Source organism: Cervus elaphus, chromosome 13 (genome assembly GCF_910594005.1).
Source record: "Cervus elaphus chromosome 13, mCerEla1.1, whole genome shotgun sequence".
Lineage (NCBI taxonomy): Eukaryota > Metazoa > Chordata > Mammalia > Artiodactyla > Cervidae > Cervus > Cervus elaphus.
The window spans coordinates 59,107,515-59,130,303 of NC_057827.1; the positions used below are offsets into that span (position 1 = coordinate 59,107,515).

At 49.8% G+C, this 22,789-nt stretch overlaps 1 protein-coding gene across 3 annotated transcripts in view; it reads left to right on the forward strand.

Moving 5' to 3' along the window:
• Positions 1-882: 882 nt before the first annotated feature.
• The window catches only part of SLC24A4 (solute carrier family 24 member 4), a 184,866-nt gene continuing 162,959 nt past the window's right edge, over positions 883-22,789 (forward strand). For all 3 annotated transcript variants that reach the window (XR_006344497.1, XM_043922424.1, XM_043922425.1), the window contains exons 1-2: positions 883-1,645; positions 3,712-3,822. Coding sequence is in view for 2 of the 3 variants with exons in the window: in XM_043922424.1 (XP_043778359.1) it covers positions 1,516-1,645; positions 3,712-3,822 (241 nt within the window). In the remaining variant the exon portion in view is untranslated. The remainder of the gene's footprint in view (positions 1,646-3,711; positions 3,823-22,789) is intronic.

Here is a 22,789-nt window from a genome sequence, read left to right on the forward strand (position 1 = left end):
ACCTGGCCTTGTTCCAGAAAGGATTTTAAATGGACTTAACCCCTAGCACGCTCTAACTAGGTGCTCGATGGCCAGGGAAAGAAGTCATTCCCAGGGGTTGAGGCCCTTACGCTCAAGGTCCCCACCACCTGCGTGCACCTGGATTACAACTCAGCGGCAGCTCTTCTGAAATTCTGCCTCCTGCCCCATTTTTAAAGCGGTTTACACTACAGGGCCGATCAGAGAGAAGGAGGAAAAACAAAACCAAACCCAGAAAGCCCCGTGAAGCGGTACGGCTCCAGAACATCAAAAGCTCAACTCTCCGCGGCGGGGCGGCAGAACTCTCTGGTTTCCCTCCAGCGGGTCTCCTGCGTTTTGCAGGTCAGCGTTGCGCCCCGGCCGCCGGCGCCCCCGCCCGCCCCGAGAGCCCTGCAGGAGCCGGTCCCCGCGGGCGCGGGCCCCTGTTGGCTTGGTGCAAGCGTGTTTGTTAGCTCAGCTAGAGCAATTAATCTTCTCCTGCATCTCCCGCCCCGCGGGGGTGTGGGGGCCTCGGGTCGCCTCGGGGGTCGTGCAGAGCCCGGACTAGAGCGACCGCTCTACAGAAACCCTCGTTTCTGGGTCCCCGCGGTGCCATAACCTGTTCCTCTCTGCAGCAGCCCCGCAGGGTTAGAGAAGGGCTAGTTTCGGCTCTGTAGGGGCGGGGGGAGCGAAAAAGAGAAGGAGGGCGCTTGTGCGGGTCAGTAGTCGAGCCTCGCCGGGGAAGGGAGGAGCGCACCGGCGAGTGCGCCCTAGGGGAGGAGTACACGTGCTGGGGAGGAGGGGCGGGAGGGGAGGAGAAGGGAGGCGAGAGCTGCGGGCGGGAGGCGCCACGGCCTCGCAGACGCAGGCGCCGGCAGCCGGAGACAAAGTTCCCGGGGAGAGCTCGCTCCCGGAGGGCCGACGTCTAGGCGGCTCGCGGCGAGGGTCGCAGGTCCCGCGCGTCCAGTCTGCTTCCCCACTTGAGCGCACTGGGCCGGCCCGGCTCGGCTCGCCGGGAAGCAGGGGAGCATCGCTGGCCGGCGACCGCCGCCAAACTTGGAGGGGGAGGATGCTACGAGTGGGAGCGGCGGCGCGGCGCGCGGGGGCGCCCTGAGTGCTCCCGCGGGCGCCCCCGGGCACTCTCCCAGGGCTGCGGCCGGGCGAGGGCGCCGAGGCTGAGCGGGCAGGTAGCGGCATCAGCGCCGGGACTGCGCCAGCCCTGCGATCCAGGGCCGCCAGCGCCACCGTGCCGGCGTCGCCTCCTTGTCCACGAGCCATGGTGCGCGGAGCGCGCACACCGCGCGCGGGACTCTGAGCTCCGGCCGCGCCGCGCGCCCCCCACCTCCTCTCCCGGCTTTCCTGCCGAGCTCGCCAGCGGGCCATGAACCTTTGGCCTGGAGCCCCTGGCCTCTGAGCCTCACGTCGCCCGCTCCAGTCCACGCCGCTCGGCCCCAAATAGCACTCCGGCCGCTGGGGCTCCCCATCCTCTTGTCAGAGGCGGCATCCAGGCGCTGCGGGATGGCGCTCCGCGGGCCCCCCGGGCCGCGCAAAGTTCGTAGGAGGCGAGAGATGCTGCCGCAGCAAGTTGGCTTCGTGTGCGCGATTTTGGCCCTGGTGTGCTGTGCGTCTGGCTTCTTTGGCAGCTGGGGTAGGTAATGGTGCGGGCCTGCCCGGGGAGTTGGGGGGTTTGGGCTGGAAAACCGCGGGGCAGTTCTGGGAGGTCTTCCCTCTCTTCCCAGCCAGGTTAGCTCCAAGGGTTCATCCAGTCCCCTCCCCATCGGACTGGTAGAGCGCACCCAGGAGGGCTGATGGCTACGCTCTGAGCGCTGGTGCCGGTTCCCCTGAGCTGCGCGCGGCCCCTGGGGGCTCAAAACGCGGCTGCAGGTCTGTGTTACTAAGGCGAAAGCCTGAACCACTGGCTCTTCGGCGCCAGAGTTCTGTCCCTGCGGGTGCCTAGGGAGTGTGGGCAGCGCAGCGGCGAGGTCCATGTGTGGATTCTTTTGGCCTGGGGCGGAGGAGACTGAATGGACCGCCTTCCAGTTTTGCAGAGCAGGGAAGATTGTTCTACGCGTCCCTCAAAAACCCAGGTTTTGAGGCTGGGAACTGAGTCTCCCCTCTCACCCCCGCCCCTGCCGAAGGGGCGCCCGGGATGTCCTGACGCGTCCTCTCCAAACCCTAAAAATGGTGGGGCAGTCTGTCCCCTGGGGAGGTTGCTGCTGTGCTTCAAAATCACTTTTCAACTCCTCTTAATCCCCGCGGAATTAGTGTTGGTGCCTGGAACCACTATCCACACGCCTTCCATCCGAGAAGAGACAAGGAAATTTGGGAGTTGCTTAGGATATCCAAATTTAAGATGGAGAGAAAAAGAAACTTACAAAAAATGTTAGGGATGGAGTAGGGGATGTGAGCCCAGGTGGAACCTTCAGAAGACAGTCAGGGTGGCTAACCTTCCCATTTTTATGGATGCTAGGGACCCTTTAGTATTGTTTTTAATATTCTAATTTTTAATGTTCTCTGGCAACTTTATTTCAACTTTTAAATTGAAGTATCCTTGATTGATAATGTGTTAGTTTCAGGTGTATAGCAAAGTGATTCGGTTATACATATATGTGCGTATGTATATATGTGTGTATTTTCAAACATTTAAGAAAACGAAAGAAATGCTGTGATTTATCAATCAGGATATGGGGAATAAAGCAGATGCTACCTTCTTGAGTAGTTAGGGACAATTTAGAGAGGCTCATGTTGATTGATAAAAATCAGGAACTTCATTAAACTTTATTAAACTTCATTAAACTTTATACAGCCTTTCAAAACTCAAACTTTGTGATTTGAGGATGAAAGATTGAACAAAACTGGCCCTTTCCAAAAGAAATCCAGAAAGGTTATTTGAACACCATAGTACCTGGTGCTTTGCAATTGGGCAAGTTGGTGTGTTTTCTCCCTCAATTACACACTAGAAATAACAAAATACCTAGAGGCTCTTAGATGTCAGCATTATAGAAGAGGTATTATTACCCAGCTGAAGCAGTGTGCACCTCAGGAGAGGTAAATGAATACTTTAAAGGTCTTAAAGTGAGAATTATTTTTTATTTGCTGGATCAGGAAGGCCTTTAGGAGTTCAGCTGCACTTGGTCACCAGCGTCCACACCAGTGATCTTCCTTGTTACTCAGTATGGCCCTTGGACCATCGAAATCAGTGTCACCTGGGAGCTTGTTAGTGCGGAATTCCAGGTCCTGGCCCAGACCTACTGAATCAGAATGTGCATTGTAATAAGGTTCCCAGGTGATCTGTATGCACATTCAAGGGTGCAAAGTCCCGGGCCAGACCCCATCACCTTTCTCCACCTGTTTGCTGACTTTATCCTTCAGGGCAGGGATACCTGAGCATGTTTACTGGCTAAGAACTTAATGGTCACCTGTCTAAACCTTGTATTGCACTTGTGAGGGGCTGAGACCGAAGCAGTCTTGGCCAGGGTCAGAGCACATGCTGACCTATCTGGGACTAGAAACAATGAACTAGACCTAGGAAACAGATTACTGAAGGTGAGCAGGTGATACTGTGCTTCCAGTCACTGTATCACTCCCTGCAGATGGCTTTAAATAGTCAAACAGGGCTGTTGCTGACAGAGCTAGATGTACGCTGTAAGGCCATTGTGAGGATGTAGGTGCCATGTTGATCTCATGGTGTTTGTGACTTATTTTCCAATCCAGGGCACAGAACAGCTTCTGTGAGCAAATATGTTCTCCCAGATACATGGAGAAATAGAAGGCTGATGGCACCAGTGAATGGGACTGAGGCAGCTAAGAATTGCACAGATCCTGGTAAGAGATTCTTCCCAAGGCATTTGACTTGGCCTCAAGATGGTATGGATGTAGACAGTCATAACCAGAGCTGAGAAAAGATGGTTTTGTGACCCTGAATGGGAAAGGGTAGCAATAAGGAGTTGAAAGGTAACATATAGGCATTAATCAGCTGTGCTGCTAAGCAACTCACATTCTTTATCCAACAACCGAAAAGGTCACATTTGAGAGTTTTCAATTTTCAATTTTTGTTCTCACAATGCTCCTAAAGGGTCAGGGTTCTGCCCCTGCCCCCCATTTTGTTTGTCTGGATGTCTTCGTTTTCTTTCCCTTTGATTGCTGAGTCCATCTGATGGGACTCCAGGGGCAGCACACCCAGCTGCTCTGGGAGAGGACACTTTGGGATGACCCACCAGGTCATACCACCCGGGGTCGCTGCAGGGGTCGGACACGCTGGGGTGCTGGGGCCCCTTCTTTGGGAGAGGAATTCCAGGTATTATTGCAACCTGAGAGATGGTTCTGCTCGCCCTGAGAGGTGGTTTGATGTTCCTCTTCTGACTTCTCCAGGGTGTCAGAGGCTGTAGGGACCCCTTCTTGTCTGTTCTCCTTGCCAGACGCAGGCTTTGCTTAAATGGGTGGAGATTTCTTCCTAGGCATTGTACTGGCCAGCAAATGGAAGCTCAGACAGGCCAGTCCTAGGTTTTAGCTTTGGCTTCCAAACTTGGGGCTCCTTGTGAGAAGGACTCAATGGGATGATGCATTTGAAAGCTCTTTGGGAACCATGAAGTTTTATCTTCTTACTTAAAAAAATTGAACTATAGTTCATTTCGAATGTTGTGTTAGTTTCAAATGTACAGCAAGGTGATTCAGTTATATGTATATGCCTATTCTCTTTCAGATTCTTTTCCATTTAGGGTATTACAGAATGTTGAGTATAATCCCCCGTACTATACAGCACGTCCTTGGTGTTTACCTGTTTTATGTATAGTAGTGTGTATATGTTAGTCCCAAGCACCTAATTACCCCCACCTCCCCACTATCCTCTTTGGTAACTGTAACTTGTTTTCTAAGTCTGTGAGTATTTCTGTTTTATAAATAAGTTCATTTGTATCATTTTTTAAGCTTCCACATATAAGTGATATGATATTTGTCTTTCTTGCTTGATATGATAATCCCTAGATCCATCCACATTGCTGCAAATGGCATTATTTCTTTCTTTTTTTTTTTTTTTATAGCCAAGCAGTATTCCCTTGTGTGTATATCTTCTTTATCCATTTATCTGTTGATAACATTTAGGTTGCTTCTGTGTATGGGTTGTTGTAAATAGCACTGCTATGAACATTGGGGAACATGGGGTGCATATCTTTTCAAATTCTAGTTTTCTCTGGATATATGCCCAGCAGTGGGAGTGCAGGATCACGTGGTAACTCTATGTTTAGTTTTTTAAGGAACCTCCATACTGTTCTCCATGGTGGTTTCACCAATTTACATTCCCACCGAGGGTGTAGGAGGGTTCCTTTTTCTCCACACCCTATGGAGGTTTTATTTTAGATGGATACCACTCAGCTTTTCCACCAAGTTGCCAAGCAAGTCAGTCTTTTTAGGTGTCTGTTTTCTTACCTGTAGAATGGGAAGAATAGAACTTGGCCTCCTACTCTAGGGTTGCTGGAAGAACCGGGTGGGGCTCTGCATATGGGGCTGTGTGAAAAAGGAACTGGAAACCCAGGCCAAAGGAGTGGGTTAGGAGGCCGTCTTCCCGTGACTTATTCTCATGGGAGTGCCAGCAAAGCAGTGCTGGGTTCAGTTGCATCCAATACTGTGCGACCCCATGGGCTGTAGCCCACCAGGCCCCTCTGTCCATGGGATTCTCCAGGCAAGAATACTGGAGTGGGTAGCCTTTTCCTTCTCCAGGGGATTTTCCTGACCCAGGGACTGAACCCGCATCTCTTGTGTCTCCTGCATTGGCAGGCAGATTCTTTACCACTAATGCCACCTGGGAAGCCCTTATTTTCATAGGCAAGTCTTATCCACATTTTACAGGTGGGTAAATACCTAGGGAGGAAACTGGAGTCACTCAAAGTCATGAAACTTTTAAGTGGGGAAGCTGGTCCTGGAACCTAGGCCTGTGGGTCTGAAATGTTTGGCTAGTTCCATGCACTTATGAAGGTCAGGCCCTTCCCTCAAAGCCTATTTTCGACACCATCAACTTCCCTTCCCTCAAAATGCTGTCTGAGGAATCCATTTGGGACACAGAGGTTTAGCTAAATCTCTGAATTGTTCACCTTCTGCTTGATGGGGATGGGACCGGGTGAACTTGCAGAGAAGCAGCTGGGATTCCCTTTGAACTCGCATCTGTCCTGGTGACCCAGTGGGCAGTGGTGCTGTCCTGTCATTTCACCTCCCTCAGCACATTCTTCCAGCAGCGGGAAGTGGCTGACGCATGTGTGGGACTAACCCGTGAACATGTGTACAGCCAGAAACTGTGGCGGGGGCCCATCCTCTCATTCCAGTCTCCTGAGATGCTAAAATCAGCACCATCCACGTGGGGAACGCTTTCTCACTCTGGGTAAAGAGGGGGAGTGGGTTTTGGACTGATTTCTAGCTCACCAAGCTCTCATCTTGGGCTGGCTATTCCTCCTGTAGCTCCTGTCACGTGTAGTCTGGGCACATTGGCTTAGTCAGGACCCCATTTCTTAGGTTAGAGTCTCCTATGCCCTTCTGTCGCTCCTATCCCTTCAGTGTACTGTCTGATCAAAAATTATTCCACTAACTATGAAGCAGTCAGCTCTATTTTGGGATGTCTGGTTTTGTCCCCCTTCAAAGAGGGAAGCAGGGAAACTGGCAAAATGTTTAGCAACAAGTCACTTGGATTGGGCTTCCCAGGTGGCGCAAGTGGTGAAGAACCCACCTGCCAATGCAGGAGACATAAGAGACACGGGTTCGATCCCTGGGTTGGGAAGACCCCCTGGAGAAGGAGATGGCAACCAACTCCAGTGTTCTTGCCTGGAGAATCCCATGGACAGAGGAGCCTGGGGGGCTACAGTCCATGGGGTTCCAAAGAGTTAACTTTGTATCAGCTGTTTCTGGGATAGTGTCCTGCACATTAGAAAGGACTCAGTAAATATTGGTCAGGTGATGCAGTGAAAGTGCCCTTTCCAATAATAAACACCTCAGTGTTTTTGCAAAGATGAGGAACACAGGCCCAAAAGTTTAGTGACTTCCCAGGATCTCTTGGCTGGCATGAGCATCCTGGGGTCACCTGGCTCTGCTTGCATGCCCTCCCCATTGCACTTGCCCCTGCTCTCCGCCCAGCCCAGAGGGGGTCGGAGGCTGGGCCAGAGTTCCCTACCAGCCTCCTCATCCGAGGACCATGAGAATACCTAGCCCCTTTTCCATTTCACAAATGGGCACTTGGTGGAGGTAGAAGCAAGTATAAGAGGCAGCCCATGTCATCAAGCAGATCATAATCGAGTAGAGAAGACAGAGAGTCCCAACCCAGGGCACTCAGTGACACGGGAGGCCTGCAGAGGTCCTCCAGGCAGCAGCCTCCCGGGACCGCATCAGGGGCTCGGAGAATGGTGAGTTGAGTCCAAGGCAGTTCTGCAGAGTCTGGGGGTCTAGGTGAAGCAGGCCTCTGCTGCAGTGACAGAAAACCTCCCCAAACTGGGTTTAGCAAAAAAGGGGATTTATTGGCTGAAATCAAAGGTGAACTGTGATGCTCACTTTCTGCCTCTGAGCTCAGATATCATCCAGCGTGCGGTGACCCACACCTCTGGCTTTAGGTCCTCCCAGACCCCAAAGTGCTGGCTGAGGCGTTTCTGCAGAAGCTCCGAGGTTCTGGTGGGTTGGTGTGACTTGAGTCACATGACTTCCTTAGGCCAGCTGCTTGGCCAGGGGAGTGTTGGGCCTGGACGCGCTTAGAGCTAGGTCACAGCCTCTGCCTCTGGAGGGATGGGACTGAAGCTTCCTCCTCCAACCTGAACTCCCCCTGGGAGCCGGCAGGGGTAGGCATTTTCAGGAGGTGGCTTTGTAACAGTCCTGTTCTGGGGCTGCTGTGATGAAGGTGGACCAGAGCTTCCTACCAGTTAGTGTCAGGGTGCCGGGGGAGTGATGACAAGGTGGCATTTGCTGGCTGCCTTCTTTTCTACACAGTTACAGGAGCTGCCCATAAAGAACCACAAGTTTCTTGCATCCTCTGAGACATCCACTGTGCATCCCTCCCCACCAGCTAGACTGCCCCCTTTGTGATCTACCAGATGGGGTCTTTTAGGGATGTGGTCTCCCCATGTGGTCTCTCCACATGTTTCTTCATGTGGAGCTGGAAGAATGACGTGCTATGTCAGTTCCCAGACCGGAAGCATTGCCCACAGTAGGTGTTCAGCAAACATTAGTTCATGTTTTCATAACCTCCAGGAAGGAAATGTGTCTTATTTTCCCTCCCCTCGGAGTGCAACCTGTGTGCCTGTCAGAGAGATAGCTTTGTGTTCTAAAGACACAAATGGGACCCTGCTCTTGTCATCCCTTAAGACTTGAGGTGGAAAGTGGGCTCTTTTCTCAGCCTGGGGTCATTTCTTCAGATCTCGGTGGTGTTTCTGTCTTGTTATTTGTCCTTCAGTGTAATTCCCGCTTGCCCCCTTCCTCTGACCCCCCGCTGACCTCATCACCTTATCCCATGTTGTTTTTATGACATATGTCTCTGCTGTCTAAAATAATTTAGTTATTTCTCATCTGTCTCCCCCTAAGGGCTCACTGCTCTGTGTCCAGAAGAGTGATTCTTAACCCTGGCCGCACGTTCAGATCACTGAGCACTTTATTTATTTTTGGTTGTACCGAGTCTTCATTGCTGCGCGTGGGCTTTCTTTAGTTGTGGAGAGTGGGGACTACTCTGCGTTGTGGTGCCTGGGCCTCTCTTGTGGGGCTCTAGGGTGCACGGGCTTCAGTAGTTGCAGCACGCAGGCTCAGTAGTTGAGGTCCATGGGCTTAGTGACTCCAAGGCCTGTGGAATCTTTCGACCAGGTATCAAACCTGTGTTGCTTGCATTGGCATGTGGATTCTTATCCATTGTGCCACCAGGGAAGTCCCCACTGAGCACTTTTGAAATGCCTGGGCCCCACCCTGGAGTGTCTGATTGCCTTTGTCTGGGGTAGAGCCCAGAAATCAGGGCTTGTTCAGACCTCTCCAGCTTATTCCAAGTTGAAGCCAGAGTTGGTGCATTTGCTAGGCTGGAGTCCTGCTGCTCAGGGTGGTTAGCATCACCTGGGATTGTTAGGGATGCAGAGTTTCAGGCCCAGCTCAGACCTACTGCAGGTTTGCATGCTAACGGAATCCCCTGGGGGGCTCCCATGCCCACTGAAGGCCGGGCAGCACTGGGTTAGAACACTGTCTGCCACATTTAGGCTTTCAGTAAGTGTCTGAATGTTAAATGAAGGCTCAGACTTGGTCTGACATAGTGAAACACAGTTTGGTTTCTTTTTAAATGTAGGGAAGCTAAAAAAAAGCAAAATCAAAAAAAAACAAAACAAGCTTCGTTTTGACCACTGAAGTCTATGGAAAAGTCATTTATTTTGCTTCCCCCAGAGGCATTGGGTCCCTCCCTTCAAAATGCATGAAATAGCAATGAAGGGCAGTGGCGCCGAATCCTGTGGGAACTGCCTTCATTCGGGCTGACGGAACAAAGCATTACAGGCTGGGTGGCAGACATTTATTTTTTCAAACTTTTTTTGGAGGATAATTGCTTTGCAATATTGTGCTGGTTTCTGCCATACATCAACATGAATCAGCCACAGGTACACATATGTCCTCTCCCTCTTGAAGCTCCCTCTCGTCTCCCACGTCATCCCACCCCTCTAGGTTGTCACAGAGCTCTGGGTTGAGCTCCCTGTGTCCCACAGCAAATTCCCACTAGCTCCGTATTTTACATATGGTGATGTATATGTTTCCACGCTACTCTCTCAGTTCATCCCACCCTCTCCTTCCCCACCGTGTCCACAAGCCTATTCTCTATGTCTGCATCTCCATCACTACCCTGAAAGTAGGTTTATCAGCAATATCTTTCTAGATTCCACATGCATGCATTAATGTATAATATTTGTTCTTTCTCTTTCAAGAGCAGACATTTATTTCTCACAGTTCTGGAGGCTGGGAAGTCCAAGATCAAGGTGTTGGCTAGTTCCATTCCTAGCTTGCAGATGGCTTTCTTCTTGCTGTGTGCCCATATGGTGGAGAGAGAACTGGAGGTCTGGTCTCCCTTCCCTTTCTTAGACGGGCACTAATCCTCTCATGGGGATTCCACCCTCATGACCTCAAATGAATCTAATCGTTTCCCAAAGGCTGCACCTCCAAACACCATCCCATTCGGGGGTTAGGGATTCAATGTAAGAGTTTCAGGGAGACAGAGACCTTCAGTCTGCATCAGGACCCAAAGGGTTTCCACACATCTCTCAGTGGTGACACCTGGAGTGTTTGAAGACAGTTGAGAGTGGGACCTGTGACTCTGGGAGGTTCTGAGAGTTACAGATTGCCTGAGCCTGGCGCTGACCTGTGAGATCCAGAGATGGGCACATTCTGTGGCTGACTTTTGGAGCTTCTGGGGACCACTTACTCCTCCACCCCCAGTCTTCCAAGATGGGGTCTTTTGTGTGATTGCCAGCTCCCACTGGTCTTTCCTGATCACCCAACCCAAAGTAGTCTTCTATGTCATTGATTCTCTTGGTTGAGCTTTTAACAGACTCTATATCTATTGTTACATTATTTGCCTCTCTCAACTAGGATATAAAAGACAAGGCTCATTTGCTCTTTAAAACTGTAATAGGTACTTCAGTGTTTCCTTTTGTAAAATGATGGTGGTAAGGGGGTGATAATTGCATTCATTTTGTAGGGCTGTTAGAATTAAATGAGTTAATACCCATCAAGCATTTATACACACATGTTCACACATCAGCTTCCATTTTCATGATTATTTTTTTAATCTACTTACCCTGGAGATGACACAGTGCCTGTGTATTATAGGGGCTGGAAAACTATCTGTCAATTGAATTTTATGAGGACAAGTTAAGAAGTAAACATCTTACCACACACTGTTTATTTTCTCTTCTGGAAATACGTTTGTGTTTCTTATTTGTTTTTAACCTTTTGGAGGTTTGGGATGCTGGAGGATGGTGTACCTTGCAGAACTTGCCTCTGGATAGAGAAACTGGTTTTTTCTCTTGGCATTTAGGTGGCGTTTTATCCTTTGGCTTCTCAGCTGGGGTGGGAATGCCTTCCCCCATTCTTATACTGCCTTTTTCTACACATTTGAGATGGAATCAGTGGCCCTGCCTCGGCCATGTCACTCCTGTTCATTTGGACTCCCAACATCCGATGCCTTGTGCTTGAAAAGGAAGAGAGGAGCTTGGTTCCCACCGTTGATGCTGGAGGAATTTTCTTCATCATGTTTGATTTTCCTGCTTTTCACATATGTCTTTTGAAAGGGCTCATGGTTCTGTGTCTTTGCTTGGGTGGCCATAACAAAAATACTGTAGATTGGGTGGCTTAAACAACAGAGATGTATTTCCTCACAATTCTGGAGGCTCGAAGTCCAAAATCAGGATACCAGCATGGTCAGGCTCCTGTGAGAACGCTCTTCCTGGCCTGTGTGTCTCCTCACGTGGCAGGAGAGAGCGAGTGAGAACAGCCCTGCTGGCTCTTCCTGTGAGGCCACTAATCCCATCAGGTCCAAAGCCATCCTTCATGACTTGTGTCACCCCGTGACCTCCCAGAGGCCCCATCTCTAACACCACTACCTTGGGAGGGGGACAGTTAGTGCTTCAACAAAGGAATTTTGTGGGGACACCTTCAGTCCATATGGAGTAGGAAATGGCAACCCACTCCAATATTATTGCCTGGAAAATTCCATGGACAGAGGCGCCTGGTGGGCTGCAGTTCATGGGGTCACAAAAAAGTCATGACTGAGCATGCATGCATTCAGCCCATAAGAGTGTCCATAGAGGGAAGGCTGGGGGGATGAGAGGGCAGACAGGTTCTTGAGAGGCATGTGAAGATGAAGGGAGGCTCTAGATTTTCAGGAAAGCAGAGGCGTTGGATCACATTCTAGGTGGAGGATCTTTTGCGGTCAGCCTGCCTCTGATCTACTTTCCCTTTCTGTTCTGGGTCAGGGCTGATGTACAGACCAGGGGGACAGGAGAGGGGGTGGGTGGAGGGTGTGATGACCTGCACGCAGGAGCTGGCGTTGAGCTGGGTTAGGAGGACACGTGATCACGGAGCAGGAACCCACTGCTGTGGGTCCCTGTAGGCGCCCCCGGTGTAGGGAGCAGAGGTGCAGAAAGCACGAGAAGGCAAGAGTAGGAGGAGGGGACCCAGAGCTGCAAAAAGTACATCAGGCCGCGTGGGTGTGGAGGTGAGGTGGTACCGGAGACGAGATGAAGTGTCTGGATTCTGAACGAACGTCTGTTCGGAGGCTGCTCCAGCAGGCTTGGGAGACAAGTCACACATCCCAAGTTTGAAAGTTGTTATGTAAAAGCAAACGCTGCTTTGGAAAAGCAAGAATTGAACTTATCCCTGTGGGCTTGGGCAGGGAGATCACGGTTCAGTTACTGTCCCAGGCGGCAGAGCAGGCGGTTCAGCCTGGGCAGGGGCTTTCCTGCAAGGAGCAACCTCCAGAGGAGCCGGGTGACTTCTTGGGGCCGTTGTCACCATCTGCCTTGGAACAGCGATAGGCTGGCAGAGCCACCACCCGGATCACAAGTGGAGGCCAAGGAAGAGAGCAGTCTGTCATCACAGCCAAGGGTGATCAACCAAGGGTGATCACTCTTGGCTTTTCTATGTGGGTGGAGTGGATATGTTAATGCAGCAGATCAAGTGGTTTGGGAGCCAAAGTCTGGGTTCTAGTACTGGCTCTGCCAAGATCCTACTTGGCCTTTGGAGTTGGTCTCTCCCCTTCTACCCCGCCTCCCACTCACATACCCCTGTCCCTCTCTCACAACCCCCACCCTCCAAAGCGAGATTACATAGGATAAGTGCAAAACCTTCCAGCAGCCAGACAGTGGCCCTGTCCAGGGAGCACCAGATCTTTCCTTCTTGGACATGGCAGCTTGTGATGGGGAAGGCAGTCGTGTGGGTTTGAGTCCCAGCTCACTCTTACTGACCAGCCATGTGACCCTCAGCGAGTTATATAATCTCTCTAAGCTTCAGGTTTTCTCTGTTGTAAAATGAGGATAGCAGCATTTCCTACCTGCCTCATAGGGCTGCTGCAAACCTTAAATCCCATGATGGATGATTGAAGTATCTCAGGATCACTGGCACACGGTATCTGTGGCCATCATTGTAATCATGGCTAATACCAGCGTACTACGGGCAGGAGCTATTCCTTCTGTGTATTAACTTACTTACTCCTCATAAAAACCCTTTGGGTCAGCTCTATTAGCTTCTTCATTTTGAAGATAAGGAAAAGGCCACTCAGGTTAAGTGACCAGGTCAAGGTCCCCCAGCCAGCAAGAAGAGCCAGGTGTGTGCGTGAGAGAGAGAATCCACAGACTTTGTTTTAGAGTCATTTTAGGTTTTTAGAATATTCAAGAGGAAAATAGAGTTCCTCTATTCCTCTTTTTCCCAGCTTCCCCGTTAATCCTTGGCATTACTGCGGTACATTTGTTGCAGTTGATGAGCCAATATTTGTACATTATTGTTAACCACATCCACAGTTTACACCAGGATTCACCCTTTGTGTGTGCATTCTCTGAGTTGTGATATAGACCTGTGATGACGTTGTATCCACCAGGACAATATCCTGCAGGACGCTTTCACTGCCCTAAACGTCCTCTGTGGGGCCAAGCTTTTTAATTTGGATGGTCTGAATTGTGTGCCTACATCCTTATCCATAGTTATGAATAAACCAAGTGGAAAAAAGATAATTTAGAGATGAGGACTTGCGTTGCAATCCCAGCCTCCGTCACTGACTGGGTGCCCCCCCAAAGGAACAGGGAATGCCTGCCCATCGCAACAGCAAACATCTGTGTGGGCCTCTCTTCTTGGTATGCTTCTAATACCAATTTGTTTGCAATCAAAAGTTTTTTTTTTCTTTTTGCCTTATCCAAACTATGGGGGCCATCTGCTAGCAATCTCGCCTCCTTGCTGGGCCATCTGCTCCCCCCGTTGACTTCCAGATTCTCTGCTCCTGACGCCATGCGGGCCTCCCGCAATCCAGAGCGCCCACTCGGCTTCCTCTTGAACTCTGAGGAACGTTCCTCCTTGAGTTAAAAATGGAAATCATTAAGCATTGCCATGTGTTGCCTTGGGTGGAAGAGATCCAGCCGTTCAACTCAATAGCAAAGTCAAATACTTGAAAAGGGTTTTTAAAAAAAAACAAAAAAAACAAGCAAACATCATCCATTATGAAGAGGCCATTGGAGCATAGCATTTGACCAAAAAAGAAGGAAGATAAATGTGCCGGAATAATTTACAGTTTCTTCTGAAAGGGCAGTGCATGTCCCCTTTGGGAAAGGAACAGGAAGGTCACTATGTGGCTGAGAAGCAGAGAAGCTCGCTGCCCAGTGGCTTGTCCCCTTGCACATAGGAAGGTGCCCCCAGATTCTGAGTCCATGGCAACCTTTGCTAATTCAGCACAGGAGGGGGCTGCAGCTCTGGGTCTCAAGACATTGCCTGAGGACATAATGGCAATGTGCATTTCTCAACTGTCTACAAAGCCTGAGATGTACTAGGCTGTGAAGCTGGGGGGAGCTAGTCTCCGCTGTCAGGGAATAGACTTTGCATGGAGGAGTCGGGGTCTTAAATAACAGAGTCACCTATGGCAAATACCTCTGGAGGAATGAGTAGGGTGGATCAGGGCAGGGGTCCCCTCCTTGGAGAAAGTGATGCCTGATCGAGCACTGGAACGGTAGGAGGTGGCGGTTGAAGGGTGTTCTGAAGTGGAGGGCTTGGTCCATAGAAAGTGCTGCGCAAGAAATCACAGCTTTATCTCCTACCTGAGCAATGCTCACTAGCAACCACCGCCTCATGCTCATTGGCTGTCCAAGGGGAGAGAGAAAACAAACACCTCCTAAGATTACCATGCACAATAGTTAAGTAATTAGGCTTTGGGGATTTAGCAGGGAGTCAGTGCTCAACCAGGGCTAGGCTGAATCAGATTACTTTGATTTTTTTTTTTTTTAAAGCAGAAGGAGGCAGGGTCGGACAATATGCTGGGGCTGCTCAGGATGAAGTTGGTAAGCGGTTTCACGTTGCCCCCACCCCAAGTCACAGTTCAGGCAGTTCACCCCAGTTCACAGGTGGGGCTGGGCCCAGCACAGATGGTAAACTAATAAAAATATTTGCTAGTCTTCCCACACTAGCCTGGGAGCTTCTTAAGGGCATGGCTGTGTCCCCTGCATCCTTGGCTCTAGAACTGAGGCCAGAGTCAGGCATGAGCTCAGTTTGCGGCAAATAGTGATTGGACAACAGAGGTCCCCGTTCTGCCTGGCAGGGAGCTGCAGCCCACGAAAGCACTGTCCCCACTTGCCTGTTGATGCTTTGGGACAGATCAGGACACCCAGCCAAGAGGAATTAAGAGTTAAGAGCTCAGAGGTTAAGAACATGGACTCTGGAGTCAAAGTGCCTGGTTTCCAATCCTGCCGCTGCCCTTACTGCTTACCTGACCTTGAACTAGTTACTTTATCTTCTAACCTCACAGAAGGGACAGGGTTTGTTTTGTTCACTGATATAGCCCAAACTCTAGAACAGCGCTGTATGTGTGTGTGTATGTGTGTGCATGTAGAAGCCCATACAGTACCTTCCTCATGGGGTTGCATGTGCTTAGCGTGTTAATCTATGTAACGTACTTACAGGAGAGCTTGGCACAGAACAAGTACTGAACAGATTTTTGCTGCTGAAATTTCCTCCAAAAGATAACTCAAATGGAACATAATTTTACAGGATGAATTTTTTAGAACCAAAGGAATGAGGGTGAATTTTGTAAAGGCAGCACTTGCTTCATTTCGAGTAGAAAGGTTAAGAAATCGATATCTGGGCCTATGTGTGCCGTTGGCCTTTTGCATGGTTGATGCTGAGATGGCCCGGACTGTGCAGGATGAAGGAGGCCGCTGTGTGTTCCACATCTGGTCCTTTCTGTTGGTGAAGGGGGACTTGATGAATGCGATCTGGAATTTGGAGATCAGAGTCTGCATTCTGGCCCTGATACAACCTGCACAAATGAGTCATTTTGGCTATTACAGCCTTGGTTTTCTGCCTGTGAGATGGGCATCCTGATGACGCTGTTTATCCTAAGGCTTTTAAGGATCAAGTGCCAGGTGCTGCACAAGTATTATTACTACTCTTTGCATAGCTATGTTGTTGTTTAGTCCCTAAGGCATGTCCGACTCTTTTGTGACCCCGTGAACTGTGGTCCGTCAGGCTCCTCTGTCCCTGGAATTTCCCAGGCAAGAATACTGGAGTAGGTTGCCATTTCCTTCTGCAGGGGATCTTCCTGACCCAGAGATTGAACCAGTCTCTCCTGCTTGGAAGGTGGATTCTTTATCACTGAGCCACCAGGGAAGCCCTTTGTGTAACTATAATATATGCTTAACCTTTTGAAGAACATTCCTTCATTGTGAAATGGAGAAAATCAATTATTTGGGACTTTTCAGAACTGACTCATTAAACCACAAGTAGGATTTGGTGCAAGTGCTGCACATGGCCCATATGCAGGAAAGGCTCCCTTCATGGAATGTCTGGCTAGAAAAAAAAGATGCAGGAGGTCTTTTAGAACATCATTCCAAATACCAGCTTTTATGACCCCCCTCATTGGTTTATCTCATTTCACTTTATAAATGTCTGACTGTTGATTCCATTATACATGCCTAGTTCAGGGGCTAGCCTTTTAGCTGGTTCAGTCCCATACCAGCTCGTTCAACTCTGTACTTAAGATTTATGAAAGATTGAAGATTTATTAAAATAATCACATGGATGAAAAAATTACTTAGAAGGCCTCCTGAGAGCAGTTTCTTTGAGCTCAGGTAGGAAACCATCTTTGAGTTTAGTACTTGGTGGCCAGATGAGTGTTGATCAAACAACACTATCTTCTAGGCCCGTGGGGAAGTGAAAACTGACCTAGATGTGACCCTGCCTCCAGGGAGCTCTCATTCCAGTTGAGAGGCTCAAATACAAAATCGAGTATAATACAAGTAGGAATATGAAGTGTTCCAATCCTGCAGATTAGAACCCAAGAAGGACAGGTAGGTCGTAAATATCAGGATCCAAGAGCATCCTGTCAAAAGAGGGCCCTGAATGTGGGCCTACACATTCCCTTGCTGAGCATTGTAGCAATCCTAGGAAGGTAGGTGGTAGGTGGGTATTACTATTGTTTTTATTATATTCAGTTTACAGAAGATACGAGGAAGACACAGAGAGCTTAAATAGTTGGCCCAGGTTCTCCTAACTTGGAATTGGCAGAGCAGAAATTGGAACTCAGGCCACCTGGCCCCAAAGCTTGTATTCTTTGGGGAAGATGAGGAAGGGTCCCCTGGGTGAGGGACAGTTAGGTCTTGGGGTAAGCTTGGAGCACAGTGTGTATGGGCGGGTGTGGGAGGCTAGTCATCGTGTAACAAGCATGTTGGACCAAGAGACTCAAACATCTGAAAGCCTTTTGACCCCTACCCTGTAAGCAGTGAGGGCCACAGATGGTTTCTGAGCAGCTGTGTGTTTTAGGAAGATGACTTGCTGACAACATGGGGGATAACTTTAAGGTAATAACTTTAGGGTAATAAGGTGAACATTCTTAGCATCATGCCTAGAAAAAAAAGTGAAGACAGGGAGAACAGTTATGAGCTATTGGAAAGAAATTAGGCAAAAGTGGTCATCTTGTGCCGGATGTGGAGGACTAGATGAAGAAAGGCATCTTCTGCAGGTCTCAGCAGATGTTGGAGGTAGGAGATGTCATTTCTGACCACAGTTGCAGATAAAGGGTCCAGACAAGCCACCATTTTCCAAGATGGGGGCCTGGGAAGCATCCCTTCCTTCTTTAGACTTGGACCCCTCTGCAGGGACCCTCGCCCCAAACCTTGTATTGAGCACCATGGCTGGTTTCTGTCCTCTGTTTTGTGTTCTGAAGTACACAGACACTCATTGGCCCTCCGTGTGTGTGGCCCTTGGTCAGTGCTGAGTGCTGAGGGTAGGGAGAGAAGGCCCTGTTCTTGGTGAGCCCACAGGTGTGACTGCCACGTGTGACCTGGAATGACACTCTAATGCCCGGCGTGGCTGAAAGACATCGTGCACCATGCAGGGTTGAGATGTGCTTTGACGCAAGTGGTATTTGCTGGACAGATGGAAACGTGCAACATTCCTGGTGGTGAGTACAGTGGTTGCAGAAATAGGGTGGTAAGAGAGGACCCGGCTGGATCAGGGGCGAGCGTGGCTTTTTTCAGCTGGCTTTGCTCGGGTGGGCGTGGTGGGCCCTGTGGCTGCATTGTGCTGAGCCCAAGGGGGCACTGCTCCTCCATCTGGCTCATACAGGGTGACAGATGCAGTTCTTAGCCTCGGGGAGCACAGCTGACAGTCAAGGGAGCACGGATCCTTCTGCACTCTGCCCCCCGTGTTGGGACGCCCGGGTTATGACACTTTCTCTATCAGCCAGGCTTAAGCCCCACGGGATTTTCCAGAGGCTTCAATTGCAGAGGTTTTTGCTGTAAGTGACACATAGGCATTTAAACAAAACCAGATTTAGCAGAGAGAGAATTCTGTGGCCCTTATTCTGGGTGATAGCCAACACTCAGAGCCCCACAGAGTCCCGCTTCTGCAGCTCTTTGCCCACTCTGAGTATGCAGAGGGGCAGCTGAGTGCCTGTCCTGGAAGGATTTGTGTCATCACAAGGACCCCTGGCAGAGTGTCAGCACTCCAGCCTCCCTTTGTGGGCTGGTGGCCTTTTGGTCCTACCTTATTTGGAGGTGAACATCAGGACAGGGGCCATTCACGTGCCATGTGAAATGCTCTCTCTGCTGAATGGGCTGCCACAGAATGGCTGATGACCTTGCCTGACCTTCCCCTCCCCCAGGGTGTGGAGGAGCATTGGGTGGGGGCTCCCGGGATGCAGGACTGGCCTTACAGGGCATGGATGAGAGCCAGAGATGGGAGTCCTGACGTTGAAAGGCTAGTCTGCAGTCTGGAGAAGCCCATTACCAGAGTGAAGTGGAACTTCCCTGGAGACCTGGAGGAGTGTCGATAGAGGTGATTAATGGAGTAGATAGAATGACTTAGAAGCAGAGATTAGAGCAGCTAAGTCACTCTGGTTTATTAAGCCTCTGTCAAAGCGGACTGTGTTGAGAAGGGGCACTTGACATGGTTTGGCAGTGATTTCACCGGGTTGCAGGAGGCTGTACCTGGGGAATCCTCAGACCAGGAGGGGAAGAGCCTCTTAAAGGAAACCTTGGCTTGTCAAACAGCCTCCCCAGGAAAATGGAAGCCCCATCACCTGGGCTGTTTAAATTAGATGGGGCAGCGTGCTGGAGGGTTTATAAGGGAACTGCTAACAGAATGAACTGGCTGTGCTGTTGCATCTTTTCTCTAATTTCTGAGTAATTCTTCTATGGGCCTCAGAGGGAGCAAACTCTTGAAAGAATTGCTTTGAAATCTTTTTGGTCACTTAAAAACCTTGCTTGTTTTTTCTTCGCTGGCAAAAAATCCCAATGTAGAGTGGTGTGACAAGTATCCAAATGACTTGAGGGCTTTGGGTGGCCCATATGCGTTTGGAGGAAGAAAGAAAGAAGTGGAGGAGATTGGTGTCTAATTTGCAGACCACAGGCACCGGGCAGACACTGCTGCTGATTCCACAGCCTCCAAGCCCCAAGCTCACAGTGAATATTTAGACGCACTCAATGAAGTCAGAAGGGCCCCGAGAGATCACAGTGATGCACGTGTTAGAGCACACAGCCATGCGTCTCCATCGTTAATGTGCCCATGGTCACCTGGGGACTTGGTTAAAATGCAGACGCAGGAGGTCTGAGGGAGGCCTGAGGCTCTGCATTTCTGACAAGCTCAGGGGAGATATCAGCGCTGCTGCTTTGGAGTACAGTAAGTCCCCTGCCTACGAAACTTCAAGTTGCGAACTTTCAAAGATGCAAACGTGCGTTCCTTTAACATCAGGCATGAGTGACGTTGCAGCTTGCCCTCTGTCTCCTATTGCTGACGTCCCTTCAGTTCTGCCATCTTCCACCTCCTCTCCCTCCTGCCGTCAGAACCTCTTCTTGCCTGTTCACTTGATGCCAGCCCCTGTATGCTAGCTGTTGTACTTGTGTACTTTTCAAGGTACTGTGCTTTAAGATTAAAAATGTTTCCTTTATTTTTTTGTGGTGGTTTTGTATGTGTTTGCGTGAAAGGCATAAACCTATTCCGGTACAGTACTGTATAGCCGATCGTGTTAGTTGGGTACCTAGGCTAACTTTGTTGAACTTAAAAAACACATTGGATTTTACAAACGTGCTCTTAGATGGAGCTTGTTCAAATGGAGGGAACTTAACTGTAGTGGGAGTAGAGTCCGCCTGTCCGAGATGTGAGTCCCAGCCCTGCCAGGGAGCTGAGCAGCCTTGGGCCAGTTACTTGGCCTCTCTGAGCCTCAGTTTCCCCAGCAATGAAATGAGGGCTATATTGCTTACCCAGCAGGGGTCTTGGTAGAATTCAGTGAGATCCTCCCGTTAGCCGCTTTGCTTAATGCTCCAGCAGCCACAGAGCCAGGGTTTGGATATGGAAAGCTGGTACCTAGTGCTTGCTTCAGCATTCTCCCAGTTGCTTCGAGGAGCACGGGTCCTGAAGGTGATCTGCCCCACTCCCCATCTCTTGTTCAAAACAGCATTTGTGATCAGATAACTTTGGGGAAGACTTGTGAAGTCTGCCTCTCGTGGAAACAGATTGGGTCACAATAGCATGTTCAAGTTTCTGAAATATTCTGCAGTCAGAAAACATTTAAACTTAAAAATCAGTATCATGGAAAGAGACATGAAAGTTACCATTTAAACCAATTTAAAGTGCAAAGTGTAGTGGCATTAGGTGCAGTTCACCTAAGTATGCAGCCCTTAACCTCCATCCCTCTCCAGAACTTTCTGGTCATCCCCAACTGAAACTCTGGCTGAAACCAGAGCTGACTCCTTTCCCCTCCTCCAGCCTCTAGCAGCCCCCATTCTCCTTTCTGAGTTAGACTACTGTGGATACTTTGTATAAGTGGAATCATACAGTCTTTTCCTTTTTGTGACTGGCTTGTTTCACTTAGCATAATGTCCTCAAGGTTCATCCACACTGTAGCATGTGTCAGAATTCCCTTCCTTTTTCAAGACTGAGTAATCTGTTGTTGGGTACAGACCACCTTTTGTTTATCTATTCATCCATCATTGGATATGTGGTCCTTTCCACCTTTTGACTGTGGTGAATGATGTTGCTGTGAATATAGGTTTACAAGTATCTGAGCTTTAAACTGTATTCAACTTACTATTTCCCACATATTACGGGAGTTGGGGAGGAGTTTGGGTGGAGAAATGCTCAACAGTCTAGCCCACTCTCTCCAGCCCTGTGTATTACAGGCCCGATGGGACGCTCAGGTCTGTAAGCTGAAGTTCTTAACCCGCCTGTATTTTAGACTCACCCAGGGAGCTTTAAAAAAAATTATCCATGCCTGGGTTTCACCCTGGACCAATCAAATGAGGACCTTGAAGGTTGGGACCTGGAGAGAGGTATTCTTAAAGCCCCCAGGTGACATTAACAAGGAGCTGGGGTGGGAGGACTTACAGAGGTTCACACACAGTGGCGGTGCAGGGCTGGGGTGAGAGCGGAGGCCCGTTGAGTCCCAGATGTTGCGTGCTGCAGTCCTTGCATGAGTCTCCATCACCCAGATCGAGCTCCTGCCCTGGCATTCCTGCCATGGGTGCCCAAGAGCAAGAGGATGACCTTGTGCTTCGCAGTCCCTCGGGTTCCCCTAAACCCAGGCCATATTGACAAGTGTATTTTGTCCCCCTCTGCTGGGGAGGTCCTGCCAGGGGCAGGCCTGCGCATGCATGAAGTCACATTTGGTGCCCAGATGTGGACTTGCCTCAGCGTGGCATGCCTCAGAGCTGACTACAGAGGAGACAAGGCCTTCCTGGCTTGGGAGGCTTTTTGTTTACAGAGGGTAGTAGGAGCACCACAGTTCAAGTACTTCTCATCCAAGAAGATGGCCGTGGATTCTCCTTGTCACTTTGAGAGATTGAGTTTCTGGCTTTCGTGCCATCGGCCAGATGGCCTGGGCTGGTAAACGCTGCCCCTCCCTGAGACAGGGACTTACCTCAGCAGGATTTGACCTTGGGAGCCATTGTTTAGTGGTCTACTGTCCATGTTTAACTTCCAGGAACTGGTGATCTTGATTGCCCAATTGCACTTTGGTCTGATGTGTCATAGTGTGGAGGAAAAACTTAAAGGCATTTAAATTGTTTTTTTGTGTGTGTGTCTTTTTTTTTTTTTTAATAGGGTACCATGGGCCCAGGAAACATGCCAAAGGGCTGTTTTTCCTCCAAGTTAAGCCATCCAGCTTGGTCCTCTCTTCTTGAGAGTGCCTGGACCTGGGGTTTTCTGTAAGGAGACCTTCAACCCTGAAGAGATCATGCAACATTTGCTCCGTCCTGCTGGGTAATACACCAGAAGGCTGGGGTGAGATAAGCACCAGGGGGTCTGCTCCTTTCCTGGGCCCAGGAGCACAATTTGCAGGAGCAGAGCTGGTGAACCCATGGTAACCAAGCCCACACATTCACTTCAAACCGGTACCAGTCCCCTCAGTAGGCAAGCTGGCGAGCCCAGGGACAGGAAAGTCCCTTTCTGATTTGGTACCTCTGACCGTGGTGTAATGGTGGTGACCTTCCTCTTCACCCTTTCCAGTTGGAGAGAGTGGTACACGTGGTTTGAACAAACTGGCAGAAATATCTTCAAGCTGTTTTACTCCATAGAGATATGTGATAGCAAAGGAATGATTTTTCAAAAACCCTCACGACCA